The sequence below is a fragment of the Penaeus monodon genome, chromosome 12 (assembly GCF_015228065.2).
Source record: "Penaeus monodon isolate SGIC_2016 chromosome 12, NSTDA_Pmon_1, whole genome shotgun sequence".
NCBI lineage: Eukaryota > Metazoa > Arthropoda > Malacostraca > Decapoda > Penaeidae > Penaeus > Penaeus monodon.
Genome location: NC_051397.1, coordinates 48836165 through 48851164, shown reverse-complemented (window position 1 = coordinate 48851164; position 15000 = coordinate 48836165). Strand labels below are relative to the sequence as shown.

The 15000-nt window shown below is 34.8% G+C and overlaps 2 protein-coding genes and 1 long non-coding RNA gene across 3 annotated transcripts in view; 2 read left to right on the top strand and 1 right to left on the bottom strand.

Annotated features, from left to right (window-relative positions):
• Positions 1-3832, top strand: part of LOC119579539 (oplophorus-luciferin 2-monooxygenase non-catalytic subunit-like) — a 6599-nt gene extending 2767 nt beyond the window's left edge. Inside the window, exons 3-7 of the mRNA XM_037927440.1 lie at positions 109-266; positions 1796-1978; positions 2359-2500; positions 2808-2938; positions 3228-3832. Of these exons, the coding sequence (XP_037783368.1) occupies positions 109-266; positions 1796-1978; positions 2359-2500; positions 2808-2938; positions 3228-3376 (763 nt within the window). The 3' untranslated portion in view covers positions 3377-3832. The remainder of the gene's footprint in view (positions 1-108; positions 267-1795; positions 1979-2358; positions 2501-2807; positions 2939-3227) is intronic.
• A 3108-nt stretch (positions 3833-6940) lies between these two features.
• LOC119579536 (probable ATP-dependent RNA helicase DDX28) overlaps positions 6941-15000 on the top strand; it is a 9618-nt gene continuing 1558 nt past the window's right edge. The window contains exons 1-9 of the mRNA XM_037927439.1: positions 6941-7078; positions 10229-10372; positions 10819-10965; positions 11500-11619; positions 12330-12530; positions 13500-13650; positions 13878-13984; positions 14311-14430; positions 14613-14770. Of these exons, the coding sequence (XP_037783367.1) occupies positions 6983-7078; positions 10229-10372; positions 10819-10965; positions 11500-11619; positions 12330-12530; positions 13500-13650; positions 13878-13984; positions 14311-14430; positions 14613-14770 (1244 nt within the window). The 5' untranslated portion in view covers positions 6941-6982. The remainder of the gene's footprint in view (positions 7079-10228; positions 10373-10818; positions 10966-11499; positions 11620-12329; positions 12531-13499; positions 13651-13877; positions 13985-14310; positions 14431-14612; positions 14771-15000) is intronic.
• On the bottom strand, positions 7746-9249 carry LOC119579538. The gene is made up of 3 exons (XR_005229302.1): positions 8985-9249; positions 8659-8789; positions 7746-8008 (listed from the first exon to the last, which is right to left on the bottom strand). It is a non-coding gene; the product is annotated as an uncharacterized LOC119579538 (long non-coding RNA).

The window sequence follows — 15000 nt, the reverse complement described above, 5'->3', positions numbered from 1 at the left end:
CATGAAAACGCCCATCAAAATAAACCAGTTAAGAAAAAACTGTTAAAAAATATATAAACGATACACTGAAGACCCGCTCACACCTAACACCCTTCCACCTCCCTGCAGATTTACCCTAAAAGGCTCGAACGTGTCCGGCGTGCTAACCCAAGACACGTGGGGTAACCTGACGTTCCATCAGGTGGTCATCGAAGGGAACCAGATCACGCAAGTCGACAATAAGGCTTTCGCTAAATCGGCCGAGACGCTTACTTTCCTCAGTCTTTGTAAGTTTTTTTTTTTTTTTTTTTGAACGGTTTTAATTTCCTTTTTTTCTTTTGCGTTTGGTTGTGGGTATCTTTTTCTAATGTTGATTTGTATAATTAGGTTTAAGATATAGACGGATTTCAACTTGCAGCATTGTCAGTGGTTAGTGTAATCAGTGTTAGTATGACGAGCAAGTGTACGATGCTGATGTATCGCTGATGATGATAGTTATGAGTCCTGAGAAGCCAATTTTGGAAGGATATTCCTGTGAATTCTATAGCTGGCAAAGTCACAACGCATATCGCTTAGAGTTGCTTTGTTTTTGGCCGGTCGATATTTGTACCTGTTGCGTTTAATGCCGTGGTGTGTCAATATATTGGAAAGATCATTCTGCCTTCCGTAAGCGGAATACTTGATATGGCAAGATTAATCAGTCCTAGAGATATTATGATCTTGACTGATAAAGTGTCGAAAAATCTGAAGTATGCATCGTGTGTCAGATTCCTTGACATAACGTTTTGCTGACACCGTCATGTGTCAGACTGTTTCGATTTATCCTGATAGCATTAGTGATCGTGAACTTTGAACCTTTTCATTAGGCAGACAGTGACATTGTCTTTTTCTCTTCTCTCTGCAGTATCGACCTTGTGTTAATCGGTTTCCTGCAAATTACCGGTGAAAATAACATGACTGTACCCTTCGTGTTGACCCCGATATTTCACATTATCGGCCTTGGTGACGGCCTGAGGGATTCTTGTCGTTCCAGGGCTCTTGGACTTTGTATCGGCTCAGTGTTATCTTCCTTCGTCGGCCCTTGACTGAGCTGCTACGTCTGAGGCAGATTGGGTCTTCCTGGGCTGACCTGGCAATTCTTTTAACATGCTGATTACTGTCTGGAGAGTTGAGAGATATTCTCCATTATATTTTACATGCGTTGATGCAATGTCACACACACACACACATACGTATATAATATATATAAATATATAAGTTTAGATCCCCCCCACTAATGTTTTGTTGGATAGGGAGGGGAACCAATTAGCGTCGGAAATGGTTAGCCCAAGCATAAAAGGCTAAAGTTTGTAAAAGTGACAATTCTGCAATTTTTCATAACCTCAGTGTTAACCCACGCTCTCGCTAAGAGAATAACAAATATGATTAGAGGAATTTCTACTTTTCACTTGGACTTGCACCCCCAAAGCTACTAAGAATCACTAAGCTAAATGGACCAGACTAGTGATGAGTGAATATTTATCTAGAACTCGACTGGGACATCCATCGTTGTTATAGTTGGTTTCCGCGGACAAAAACTATATCTGAAAAAAGTCGATCTGTATCAAATTTGTTCATATCGCTCAGTCGACTCGACTTATGAATGTTTTCGCTGACGTAATGTTAATCCGAATCGGGCTACTGATGTATGGATGTGTAGCGGAACAGGTGCAAACAACAGCATACATAAATGTTTTACTTAAATGAATACATGTTCAAATACATGTTTTTACTTCAATAAACCAACCCAGTGCAGAGCAACTCCTTCCCCTTCCAGTTAACAACCAGATCGACTACTACGTGACGAGCAGCCATAACGACCTGCCCAAACTGCGGACTTTGGTGCTCAAGCAGAACAAGATCACAGTCATCTTCGCCAGCGCCTTCAGCTACGCCTCTCTCAGGGAACTTGATCTTTCGCACAACGAGATCGCCACCATCGGCAAAGAAGCTTTCGCAGGTACCTCTGCTGGCCTTGTTTTGCATTTTGAGGTATGTTTATGTGTATATTGTTGGTCAGCTCTAGAGTGTTCTGACGACATTTATATCTAGATTTTTTTTTTTGTTTGTTTGTTGTTGTTGTTGTTGTTGTTGTTTGTGTGTAGTTGTGTCTGTGTTGTAATCGCTACTATTATCACCATCGCCATAATGATTACAAATTTATCATCAGTATTGCTAACAGTAACCTTTTTGTTACTCTCATCTGCATGTTCATTAATATCCCATTAATCATCACCCTTTATTCTTATATCCATCACAGTTAATCAATACACTATCAAACTAACCACAAACAATATTTTAAGATTTACACATAAATATTTCCCTTTCCTTTCTCGACAGACCTTGATAAACTCGAGACGCTCTCCCTCTCCTACAATAAACTGACTAAATTGGAAAATGATTGGTTTAAGTTCCACAATCACCATCCGGACACGAGTTTCCTGCAGATCGATCTCTCGCACAACTCTATTGACTTCATAGAGTAAGTATGGAGTGGCTGTGTGTGGCGTATGTACGTGTTAAGTACCTGGCTTATGCTGTGTTTTGTTTAGTCATTATGATTAATACTTGTTATCGCTAGTATTATCGATATGACTGTCACCATAGTTATTAAAATTATTGTTATTTTTGATATCATCATCCTTACCAAAATGCTTTCATTGCCGTTGCTATCAACATCACTGTTATCGCTATTAGTGTTGCTGTTGATATATCAAGATGTGTTCTCAATGGGCGAAACACCAATCTCGTGATACATATATTGCAAAGTAACCAGACTTCCATTCTAGGGAGCACGCATTCCCCGACCTGTGCAATGTTCAGATCGACCTCCGGTACAACCAGTTGACTACCCTCTCCGAAGCAGTGTTCCGTCCTATCATCATCGCCAGCTCCTATTTTGCCCAGTTTTTATTCGAAGGTGAGCGGTTTTGACTCTTTTTTTTTTTTTTTTTTTTTTGGTAAATTCTTTTGTGTCACAGTAGGGGGATTCGGTCTCATATAAAACATTGTTCTTCCTGATTATTGCGTACATGTATATTCATCTTGCGATACGGATGAAGAAGAAAATCCAGGTTTCCTCTAACGTACCGATACAGCAAATTCTGTGTAGGCAAGTAAGGAGTATTATTAGTATTAGTCTTCCATTATAAATAACATGCTTTCCCTATACATTATGTCTTTTTATCACCCTTTTTCTTTTCCTTCAGGCAACCCTATAGTGTGTGACTGCAGCATCCTGTGGGTAGTCGAAGATGCTTTCATTCCAACCCGCTTTGATAACTTTATCTGTCCCAATCTCAACTTACCTCTGTGGATCGTGAAGCCGGGGGATTTAGGCAACTGCTCTCGAATCTAGATAGGTAGTAAATCGTCTCCTGAAACATGTTAATGAGAAGTAAAGCATTTTGAATTTACTGGATATGTATATGTAACATACAACGTGAATTTTCGAATGTATCATGATTAGATATAACTTTCTGATAATAGTATGATAACTCGTACCGGTCGCTACATCCAGATAAAATCAGTGTATTCAAGGAATCTGATGTGGCAGTGGGCTTTATCTTCTTTGCAAACTGTGCTGATTTTTGACAGTTAATATGATTATTCATAGTTATGAATTTTGATTAGCGCGATTAAATACAATTTTATGTAAGTCATGTAATAATGTCATTAACACTGTGTTGTTATGATATCAGCTATTAAATAGTTAATACCTCTTTTATCACACACACACACACACACACACACACACACATACATACATACATACATACATACATACATACATACATACATACATACATACATACATACATACATACATACATACATAAATAAATACATAAATAAATACATAAATACATATATATATATATATATATATATATATATATATATATATATATATATATATATATATATATATGCGCACGCACAAAACACAACGCAACGTAACACATATAAATATACATATGCATGTGCTTTCAGTCTACCTAAAATACTCTTCTCCCTCTTTATGTATGTGTATGTATGTATATGTATATGTGTGTGTAAATATATATATATATATATATATATATATATATATATATATATATATATATATATATATATATATGTGTGTGTGTGTGTGTGTGTGTGTGTGTGTGTGTGTGTGTGTGTGTGTGTATGTATGTATGTATATGTATGTTTATACACACACACACACACACACACACACACACACACACACACACACACACACACACACACACACACACACACACATATATATATATATATATATATATATATATATATATATATATATATATATATATATATATATATATGTATATATATGTATATATATGTATATATATATATATATATATATAGATATATGGTGTGTGTGTGTGTGTGTGGGTGTGTGTGTGTGTGTGTGTGTGTGTGTGTGTGTGTGTGTGTGTGAATATGTATATATATGAATATGTATATATGCATGTATATATACACACATATACATATATATATATATATATATATATATATATATATATATATATATATATATATATATATATATATATGTATATATATATATATATATATATATATATATATATATATATATATATATATATATATATATATATATACATGCATATATATTCATATATATGATTTATTAATCTAAATAATGATCTCCAAAGCCTCGAAGATTGAGCTGTGGTTAAGGTGCACCATGAATCTTGGAAATAGATTATGTTCCCCTTGTTAAATCACCTAAAACGAAATTTTTCTTTAGTAATTGCATATACAAATGACTAACAGTGCTTACTATGCGTAACATTGTGTCAGTTTTTGTAGTTTGTTATTCGATCATTGTATTAATGGACAGGTTCTATTTTGGAATAAAGGATTTTCATAATGTATAGCATTTTATTCCCTACACCGAAAATGCGAAGAAACGCACTAATCCAGACAAGAGATTCTTCTTGTATATTGTGATAGATATGTTCATGCTCGAAGAAGAGAAAAGATACAGTGAAAAAGGTGTAAAAATGTGGGAGACAGAGAAAAAGGGAAGAGGAAGACTTGGTGACAGGAAGGCGAAATACTCACGAGGCAGTATATCAAATCGCAAATTATACATAGCAACTCGATTCACAAACAACTCAAACCACATCCACCAAGTATCTACAGTGTTATTACCTCTTGAGCCATGGAATGCGTCCCACTGTGAAGAGGAGCAAAGAGAAATCCAGTTTATCGCGCAACGTCTTTACTCCCAGTACTGAGACGACCACCAGGCATAGTGAGGCCTTGAAGACCTACTAGCATATCATTATTTCTTATCTGTTATGGAGTCTCCTTTAAACAGGATCCACTTGGGAAGTTAGAGGAGGACCTGCAGCATATAATCTGGACGTTTATCCGGGAAATTCTGCTTGAATTAACACATTTCAGTGAAGCCACGAGCTTCTCCTTTGTCCCCATGACTGACCCGTGACCCGTAGGGCGGGTTGGTCCTCCCACCTGGATGGAGTGGGCTTCGGCTCCTATCGCCATCCTTTTTTTTCACACCCGTCCCTGGGCACTTGTTGCGCGTTCTCTTCCTGCTCCCTAAAAAAAGAACTCCCACAGGTACTTTAGGAGTTTTAATCTTTTGAATTCTTCCATGCTGTACCCTTTTCATGATGGGGCGCCACACAAGGGGGGTGTCAAAAATAACAAACAGATCATCCGATTCTGCCACTGAGAGGAAGAATCACAAGCGGCGGTATATCTGACGCAAGGCCGTCCAATCTTCCATCAAGTATTCTGCACTGAACCCAAATTCCCATTCCAGGATTTCAAGGGCTTCTTCAAGGCCCTCCTTATCAGGAAACTCCAGGCAGTGCATGATGAATTGCTTGATGTCGCTGGAGCATTTGGAGAACAAAACGAGACGTTCCTTGCCACGCAGTCCTTCCGTCTCGACCCCTAAAGACCCGATATTCCGCTCGTTCCCTGTCGTGTGTGTGTGTGTGTGTTCAATCACCCTAGGTCTCTGGTAGTGACTCGGTGTTTGATTTTAATTAGCAGATCTAAGGAAACTTTCGTATAAAATAATAATAATAATAATAATAATAATAATAATAATAATAATAATAATAATAATAATAATGATGATGATAATAATAATAATAATAACAATAATAATAATAATAATAATGATAATGATAATGATAATGATAATAATAATAATAATAATAATACTAATAATGATAATAATAATAATAATAATAATAATAATAATAAGAAGAAGAAGAAAAAGAATAAGAATAAGAATTAGAAGAAGAAAAAGAAGAAGAACATTATGAATTACAATAATTGTAAAAATTATAATGATAATACCAATAACAGTGATAATGAGGATGATGTTGATGATAAAGTTATTGTTATATTATCATCCATAATCTACCTTTGTGTCGTTGTCTTTGTTTTCATATCATTTGAAATTAACGTTTCAAAGAAATAATGATGATTTCAATAAAAAAAACATTAATAAAACTTGTAATAAGTCATTACACATATGATGATATTGATAAAAAACATATTAGTTATTACTAAACAACGAATCAAATTAGTAGCAGTAGCTTAGAGGATAAACTAATCAAGTTGATAAAAAATTATGCGAACTGTATGTTCTCATACGATAAAGTATTAAAATGTGTTTGTTATCCACAGGGTACATGATGTGTTGCAGCACAGTTGATAAGACATATGTTCCATATCTATAAGGATTCATCTTTCAGTGTCTTATGTACCATTAACTATTCCATCTTGGATTTTTTCCGTATATAACTTTAAATATTACTCATGTGTGCTTAAACAGTAGATACAAGCAGAATTTACATATCTAAAAGGATTGCAGATTGTAGCGGCAATGTGTCCTAAATGTAGCTTTCTCATCCAGTTGTAAATGTAAACAAACATGGTCTCGCGCCTCCGATATTTTAGATTTCCAGGTGTCTGTTTTCTACCCTTTTCATCGTCTGATAGACTTTCACGACCATGCAGCCAAAATCAGGTTGGTTATTTTGGGTTAATGTACAGCTTTTAAATGATTTAATTCAATTTAGAACTGAAATAATGCTCCGTGATGTGAACCATTTGAATCACGCGAGAGATTGTAGAACTTGGGCTATTAAACGACACTAAAATTAAATTATAAGAGACCATTCTGGTCTCATATAAGTAGGTGTTTTAGTTTTTTTTAAGAAAAGATCATAGGATCATATTCTTAACCCAGTTGCCAGCGACATACACCATTGTAGGAAATTCAGACGCATATATTAAAATTATTGTACATGTTTTCATTAACACAACTTTTTTTTTATCTTAATGACTAAAGTTTCCATTGAAAAGTTGATGATGTATTTCAGTAGATATCTTAAGTTTGTGTTGGTAGATTTTTTGGGAATGTTGCTGGTTCCATGTATTAGTTTTTTGGTGGGATTTTTTGGGGAATGTTACTGGTTCCATTTATTAGTGTTTTGTTGGGTAGAGTATAGTAAATGCTCTAGTTTATTCTTGGCAGATTGTTATAAATGTTAGGTTCATATCAGTAGACTTTGGTAAGTACTGCTATATTATCAAGGATTCAGTGTGGATGGTATGGCATGTGGAAAATACTGATATTTTTCTCAGAACTGGAGACCAACACAAAAGTATTTTGTCATTGTACTCGGGATTTTTTTTTTTTTTAATCTGGTTATTCATTTCCTTACATCATTGTAAGTGTCGAATTGATCATACAAATCTCAAAGAGAAAAAAGAAAGAAGTAATCACACCACTTCTTTATTATCAAAATTATTCATAGATATCAATGTCAGTTACTTATAAACATCCTCTTCCTTCACGAGCAACATACCAAACCTTAATGTTTCGAATATCCAGACAATATCTTGCCTTTACGATGATGTTTAGCTTATAGCTTCTCTCTCCATCTTGCCCCAGCTGTGCAAATAAAAGGTTATTAACCTACTTGTTTGAGTCTTTTCATAGCTACTTTTTATTATTCAATGCATCACAATTAGCTCAAATACATACCGGTGTTTTTTATCTTAATTTACCATTGCATGTATTGTATATATTTATATATAAGCAAAAGTGTCTCCCTCATTATTAGAGCAATATTTGAATATATTGTATCATATTGTGATCATAAATCTGCTAACCCTAGATCAGTTCAGTAAGTCAGATGATATATAATATTGATATTTATGGCTGCTTTCACAGGAAGATGACACATCACATATGGCATGCCAAGTGGCATGCCATTTAAAAACAAACATCCAGAAATATATGGAATTTTTCACATGCAAGTGATGTGGTACTCTGCATTTACTACATGTGACCTGCATGCAGTGCCAAGATCTGACGTCCAATATTTTTCAGCATGCAACCTACCCCTTCAGACAGTGGTGTCAGATTCTAATGGAGCTTTTACATCCAAAGTCATTATTAGCCAAGATAATATATAAATGTTAAAATGAAATAACATAAGATGAAAACAGAAAACTTTTGCTTGTATAGCATATATATAGTAGTTTTGATGTGCCTAACAGATTTCCTCCAAACATATTTGACAACACTGCATCCTTTACCCAGTGAGGCTTTGGATGAGAGAATAATCACGTGCAGTCTTGCAGGAGGAAACAGTGTGATGTGGACATGCTCTTCTGCACAATTATGCCTCTTCCAGACAATGAACCAATCAATATAACATTTGTACAAGCTGTGGGGAAATACAAATGTTTGTTTTATACAGCATCACCTCAATACAGTTACAGTTTTCTCCATGATAGACTTATTAAAATATTTTGTGAGAAAAAAGTTTCCATACAAGTATATTCATGGTACTAGCTCAATTCTTTGATTCAACTTTGATGCTCCAATCTATTCAAATATTGTAAACAGACAACAGGTGTACCAGGTACGAGTGCAGGCAACTGCGCACTGATGTGTAGTAGTATCAGCTTAGGAGTCATCCCAAACTTGTCCTCATACACCCTGGACAGAGAATACAGAGGGTACTGAAAGAAATATGCCCTATGTTATTCCTCCAAGTGACAGGTAGATAATTGTCACTAGATTACTTAAGACGTACAACAAAAATATCATCATCCCTCATTAATGCTATCTTCTGAACAGAGTGAAAATGGCCTGACATGAGCCACGAGCAAACTTGGTCTGAAATCACAGTGCCACATGAAACTTGCCACTTGCCAACGGCCACTTGCCACGTGAAGTGCCACCTTGGTATGAAAGCAGCCAATGATCATATCTCAGCGCTAGTGTCACTTTGATTGATCTACATCAAGTCTTACTTTTTTATCTTATGACATGTCAGAGTGATAGTGTAAGCTAAATTGATGGCTTTCATATTTTGGGACAGCTCAAAACAAGGGTGGTAAACACTTGCCACATAAGCACAAGATAGCAGATTAAGAAGATTTTAGTAGGCTTCTTATGTTATGTTTTGGAAGCATAGGCATAGTAAGACTTACTTAATTTCCCTATTTTCAAGTAAGACAGATAATTCAGTGTTTTTAACACCTTATCGTAGTGCCAATATAAAACTCTATTCATAGATATTTTCATAGATATTTCTTATGTGTATAATTTCTCTGAAATTGCATACTAATATTACACCTCTGAATTTAGTATCCCTTCAATTTATATTAGCGGTGAATACAGCCAAATAAACAAGCATAATCTGATTTGAATTTATTATTTTCAGTCATTTATATACATATACCTCCTAAAATTACCTAATGTAAAACCATGAGCAAAGTGCCAGTATAAAATAAAGGTTAATAATAATTTTGAAAATGATAATGATAATATCAGTGAAGGAAAATGGGTAACATCATCATTATACTGCATATTGTCACTGAACTATATCTTGTAATGTAATGCCTCAACCATCTATTACTCAGTTACTTAGGTGAGATTTATTCAGCCTTCCACAATGGAGAGACTGAAATTAGATTCCTCATACTTTTTGCAGATCAAAATAATTGTTTAGAGACTAAGCACAATCTTCAGAAGCAGGAATATTTGAAATATATAATCAGAATACTTTCAGCAGCTGCGTCATTTCAGGCTTTATAGTAACATTACGATTTTCATCTTATTCAGTACATTGATTGATATTTATATCCTTTCTTTCAGTTAAGATGTGCTGCAACCCTGAGTCAACAGTCTGTTATCCAGATACCCCATCACATGGCCGAAAAAATGAAGCAAGCAAAACTAAAACAGAAAAAAATTGAAAGACAACAATTCTTGCAAAAGTCACAGGAAGGCAACAGATCTGTAAGTGCTGATATCATTAAGTTTCAATTGCAGAGTATTGCTACATAATTATGGTCTAGGTAGGTATCCTGAGGCAGATTATTGGGGGGGAGGGGTGCCAGATTATTGGAAATATTAAGAAAAACAGATTATTGTTGATTAATGGTTATAAATTAGTGTGTGTTTATTAAAATTGTAGCTTCCATAGCTTAGATAATTTTGCAGTGTGAATGTGTGTGTGTGTGTGTGTATGTGTGTGTGTGTGTGTGTGTGTGTGTGTGTGTGTGTGTGTGTGTGTGTGTGTGTGTGTGTGTGTGTGTGTGTGTGTGTGTGTGTGTGTGTGTGTGTGTGTGTGTATGTGTGTGTCTGTGAGGCTGTGTGTCTGTGTCTTTTTTTTTTTTTTTTTTTTTTTTACTATTATTACTTAGGAAAAAACATAAATAAAAAGAAATAAATTATGATTGCAGATTCCAATCATCAACTGTAAAAGAAAACAGTTTAACCACTACCTTGGTCAGTCATACAGCAAGTTTGAGGAGGTCCCACTGGCTTCAAAGGGATGGCGGCATCGCAAGTCAGCTGGTGATTATTTCATTATACATGGGTATGGCAGGGTAAGTTGAATCGTGTGAAGAAAGTTGTCTTGTTAGTGGCTTCCTCATTTCTCCATCTTCTTCGTCTTCTTCTTCTTCTTCTTCTTCTTCTTCTTCTTCTTTTTCTTCATAAATAAGATTATATAATAGGATATGGAAATATGTTGTTGACAAATATATCTTTGTTAATATCTTCGTCTTCTTAAAGGTTAGAAATACGAATGTAATAGAAGATATAAGGTCTTTTGGTTTGGATATGTTATATAAGGAACAGGATGTGTTGTGTAAAAAGATTGATATTACTAGAAAGGGTTTGATCATTAATACAATTACTGGTGAATTTTCATGTATATATCCGTTGATGAGTCCAAAATTTGGATTTTTTTATTTTATTTTATTTTATTGAAGTCAGAAAAGGAATCTGATAGCTACAGTAATTTCCAATAGAGCTTGCAGAGTCCTGAATTTGATTAGATTGTTTTCTCTCTGTCTTTGTCTCCGAATTAAAGGAATAAATATATAAAACAATATGTCTAATGAAGAGAACCATTTTAGAATCCAGCCTTCACTCATCTCCAAGAAGGTCTTCAGGAGGACTTTGACTCCCTGGGTCTCAAGCAGGAACTCGTGACCAGGATATGGAACTTGGGATATGAGGCACCAACAAATATCCAGGTACCTCTTTGTTTCTTTCATTGTCTCCCAAGAGCTTATATTTAGGAAGTAATGTAATGAAAGATAAACAGTTATAATATTGAGGATGACTGTTTATGACGTTAGTAGTGATAGTGTTAAGGGAGAGAAATATAATTCTGATTAAAGGAATTTAACCCATTGGTGCCAGGCACATGTACTGTCCACTGTAGTTTTGTTTTGTGCATTTTGTTTTCACAAAAATGTCTCCACAAGTGATGGTCCAGCAAGGATTCAGTTGATAGGTCCAACATGACTTTTAACTTATTTTCCCGTTCCTTGAGCTTTTGAGAAAACGTTTTTTCTAATGTTGTGAATATCAGTATTGTTGTCATTATTATTGATATTATAAATACTATAATGTCATTAACAATACTAATAGCATTAAAAAATCAAGGAAAGGGTGAGATAAGGACTAGTAATTGACTCCTTAATGACAAAAACTTTTGTGGAGCCATCTGGTTGTAAACATGATCAATAAACTAAAATCACATAGCACTCTGCTATCAGTTGGTTAGTGAAATTGTTCATAAATAAATTATTTGAAATTTAAATAAAAGTTTGTATACCCCAAGACGGTTGCAGACTCACTCTATTATATAAGCATACGTTTATCCTGTTAAGCAGATGCTTTTCTTACTATGTCTCTTTTTCTTTACTGGTTGATTTTGTTATAAATCCTTCCTTTCCAGACACTGGCAATTCCACAAGTGCTGGAGGGAAAAAACACTTTGATTACAGCAGAAACAGGAAATGGGAAAACACTGGCCTTTGTTGCTCCAATGTTACAGCAGATTGCTCAGCGCAAGAAGGCATTCAAAAACAACTATCCAATAAATTCTCCTTTGGGGCTTATTGTGGTACCAGGTCGTGAGCTTGCCGAGCAGATTCAGGTAAGCATTAGCTAGCTATATTTCACTGCCGAATGATTATGATAAAGATGGATATTTGAATCGTATTCTTTATCGGACAAGTTTGTTTTACTTTGGGTAATTTTGAAATTGATTGTAGGAACCTATTCCCTTTGGTAGACTTAAAAGTATTTTTAAGAATTGTAAATTTCCGGCAATAGTCAGAAGGAAGCTGGAAATTCAACATGACATTAATGCCATTTGAAGCTTTGAAGCTTGAAATTCAACATGACAGTAACGCCTTTTGAAGCTTGAAATTCAACATGGCATTAACACCTTTTGAATTACATATTATATAAAATTATTTTGATAACTAAGACTTGGAATGTATCAGTGAAATTACAGGTGCTCTTGGTTAAATGGAAGTATCAGAAATGAGAAATGCTTTGAAAAAGGAGATTTTTGTCATTTGTCAGAAGGAATGATTTCATATCAAATTCTTGGTAACAAATTTCTTAATAGATCATGATCTCTTAAAGGCAGCATCTGTAACTTTGATGTATGTTTTGGTTTTGTCTTTGAATTTCATCCATGCCATTCTCGCTAGTTGCTGTGAAATTTTTCATTTTCATACTTACTGTGCCATAGATGTTGGAGGTTCTGATTTTTGAAAAAAGAAATTAAGAAATAACAGTTCTGACGAATATTTGGTGTCTTCATGTCATACAAAAGTGTTTTGATATCATTATTATTTTTCATTTAAAAATTCCCCTAGATTTGCTACTGACTTAGTAATTGGGAAGTTGGGGTATTTTCAGATATATTTATGTACATAGTATTATAAATATGAGATGAAATGCAATTACAGTATTTGCAGATACTAGGCTACATTTATAACATTTAGATTGTACGTTTTATTTATAAAGTTTTCCTCTTCCTTTTCTGTTCTCTACCATTTATTGCCACTATCTCTGTGTAATATTCTCAAACAGTATTCCAATTTTCTTCCAGACGATTGCCTCATCCCTTGCAGAAGGTCTCGGGATTAATGTGGAGTTAGTGAAAGGTGGGAGAACAAAGAAAATGATGCTCAATCCTACACTGACTGAACCTCATCTGCTTGTGGCAACCATGGGGGCCTTGTCAAAATTAACCACAACTGGTAAGGGGGAATGATATGATCTGTGAAATATTTACCTTGCAGGAATGGTAGATACATAAGAAGTGGTGGAATATAATTATGTTAGCATTTATTTACTTTGAATGAGTCATGCCCTTTTTACAGTTATGACATTTAACTTGCCCTGAGAAATGTGTATATATAGTTAATAAATAGGTATTAGATAACAGTTGTGAATGAAGATGCTCAAGTAAATGTGTTTCTTTCAGGGTTATATGATATGAGTCTTGTGAGACATATAACTCTTGATGAAGCAGACTCCCTCTTAGACGACTCCTTTAATGACAGTGTCATTCGATATCTCTCCAAGTTTCCAGTGAGTAACAAGTGAAATTGCAGACCAAAGAGGACAAGTTTATAAGTTATATATATCTTGTTGTTATTTATAAAGAGATTATGAGTTCTTTTTATATAACATGCTGTAATATGTTCACTATGTTTTTTTTTTTTTTTTTTTATCTTTAATGACAAGAGGTTTATGAATTGTGTGAAGTTTATGAAATATATATTGAAAATGAAATGAAAATAGACCAAAAAAACATTTTGTCGTTCTCAGAACCAAAAAGCATGTATTGTGTTCTCTGATTACCTTGCAAATGAATGCAGAACAAAAACTCTCACAAAGCTTTTATTTTCCTATAGATTCAAGGATGTAGTAACACTGAAGAGCCTGAGCCAGTAGTAATGTCAGGCGTACAGCTCACTCTAGTCTCCGCTACAACACCTCGTAGTTTACATACCATTCTACAGCCCATAGTTGACGTAAGTATTTGTTTAACTTTTTTGTTTTGTTTTTGTGGACTAAAATAATAAAGTTTAAAGGGCTGTTGCTTCACAGATGTGCATATAGGATGATGTGTGTTCTTATAGAAGACTTATGTTGTTGTGCATTGTAAGATTTGGCATTTACAATATGCTGAAATAGTTTTCTCTACAACTTTTAGATCGACTCTGTACTGCGAATCTCAACCCCATACCTCCATCACATCATGCCCCACATTCCCCAGAAGTTTATAAGAGTCAGCCATCAGACAAAGGCTGAGAAACTTCTGGAACTAGCAAAGAACGATGCAAAAAAAGGAGTTCCATTTATAGTTTTCAGGTGAGTTTATTTTTTGTTACTTGTGTGACTCAGTGGGTCAGTGGGTTAAGGCACCCAAGTTAAGCCTTCTCTGGTGCCACAAGTGATTACTAACCCAGCTGTTCTGAGCATACAGCAATAGAGACCCTATAGGAGCAGTAGGTTAAGGCTGTGCATCATTAATATCTCACATTATGATTTTCTTGGAGTATAATGTTTGGATAATTTGAGTTTATTCTTGTGTTTCAGTC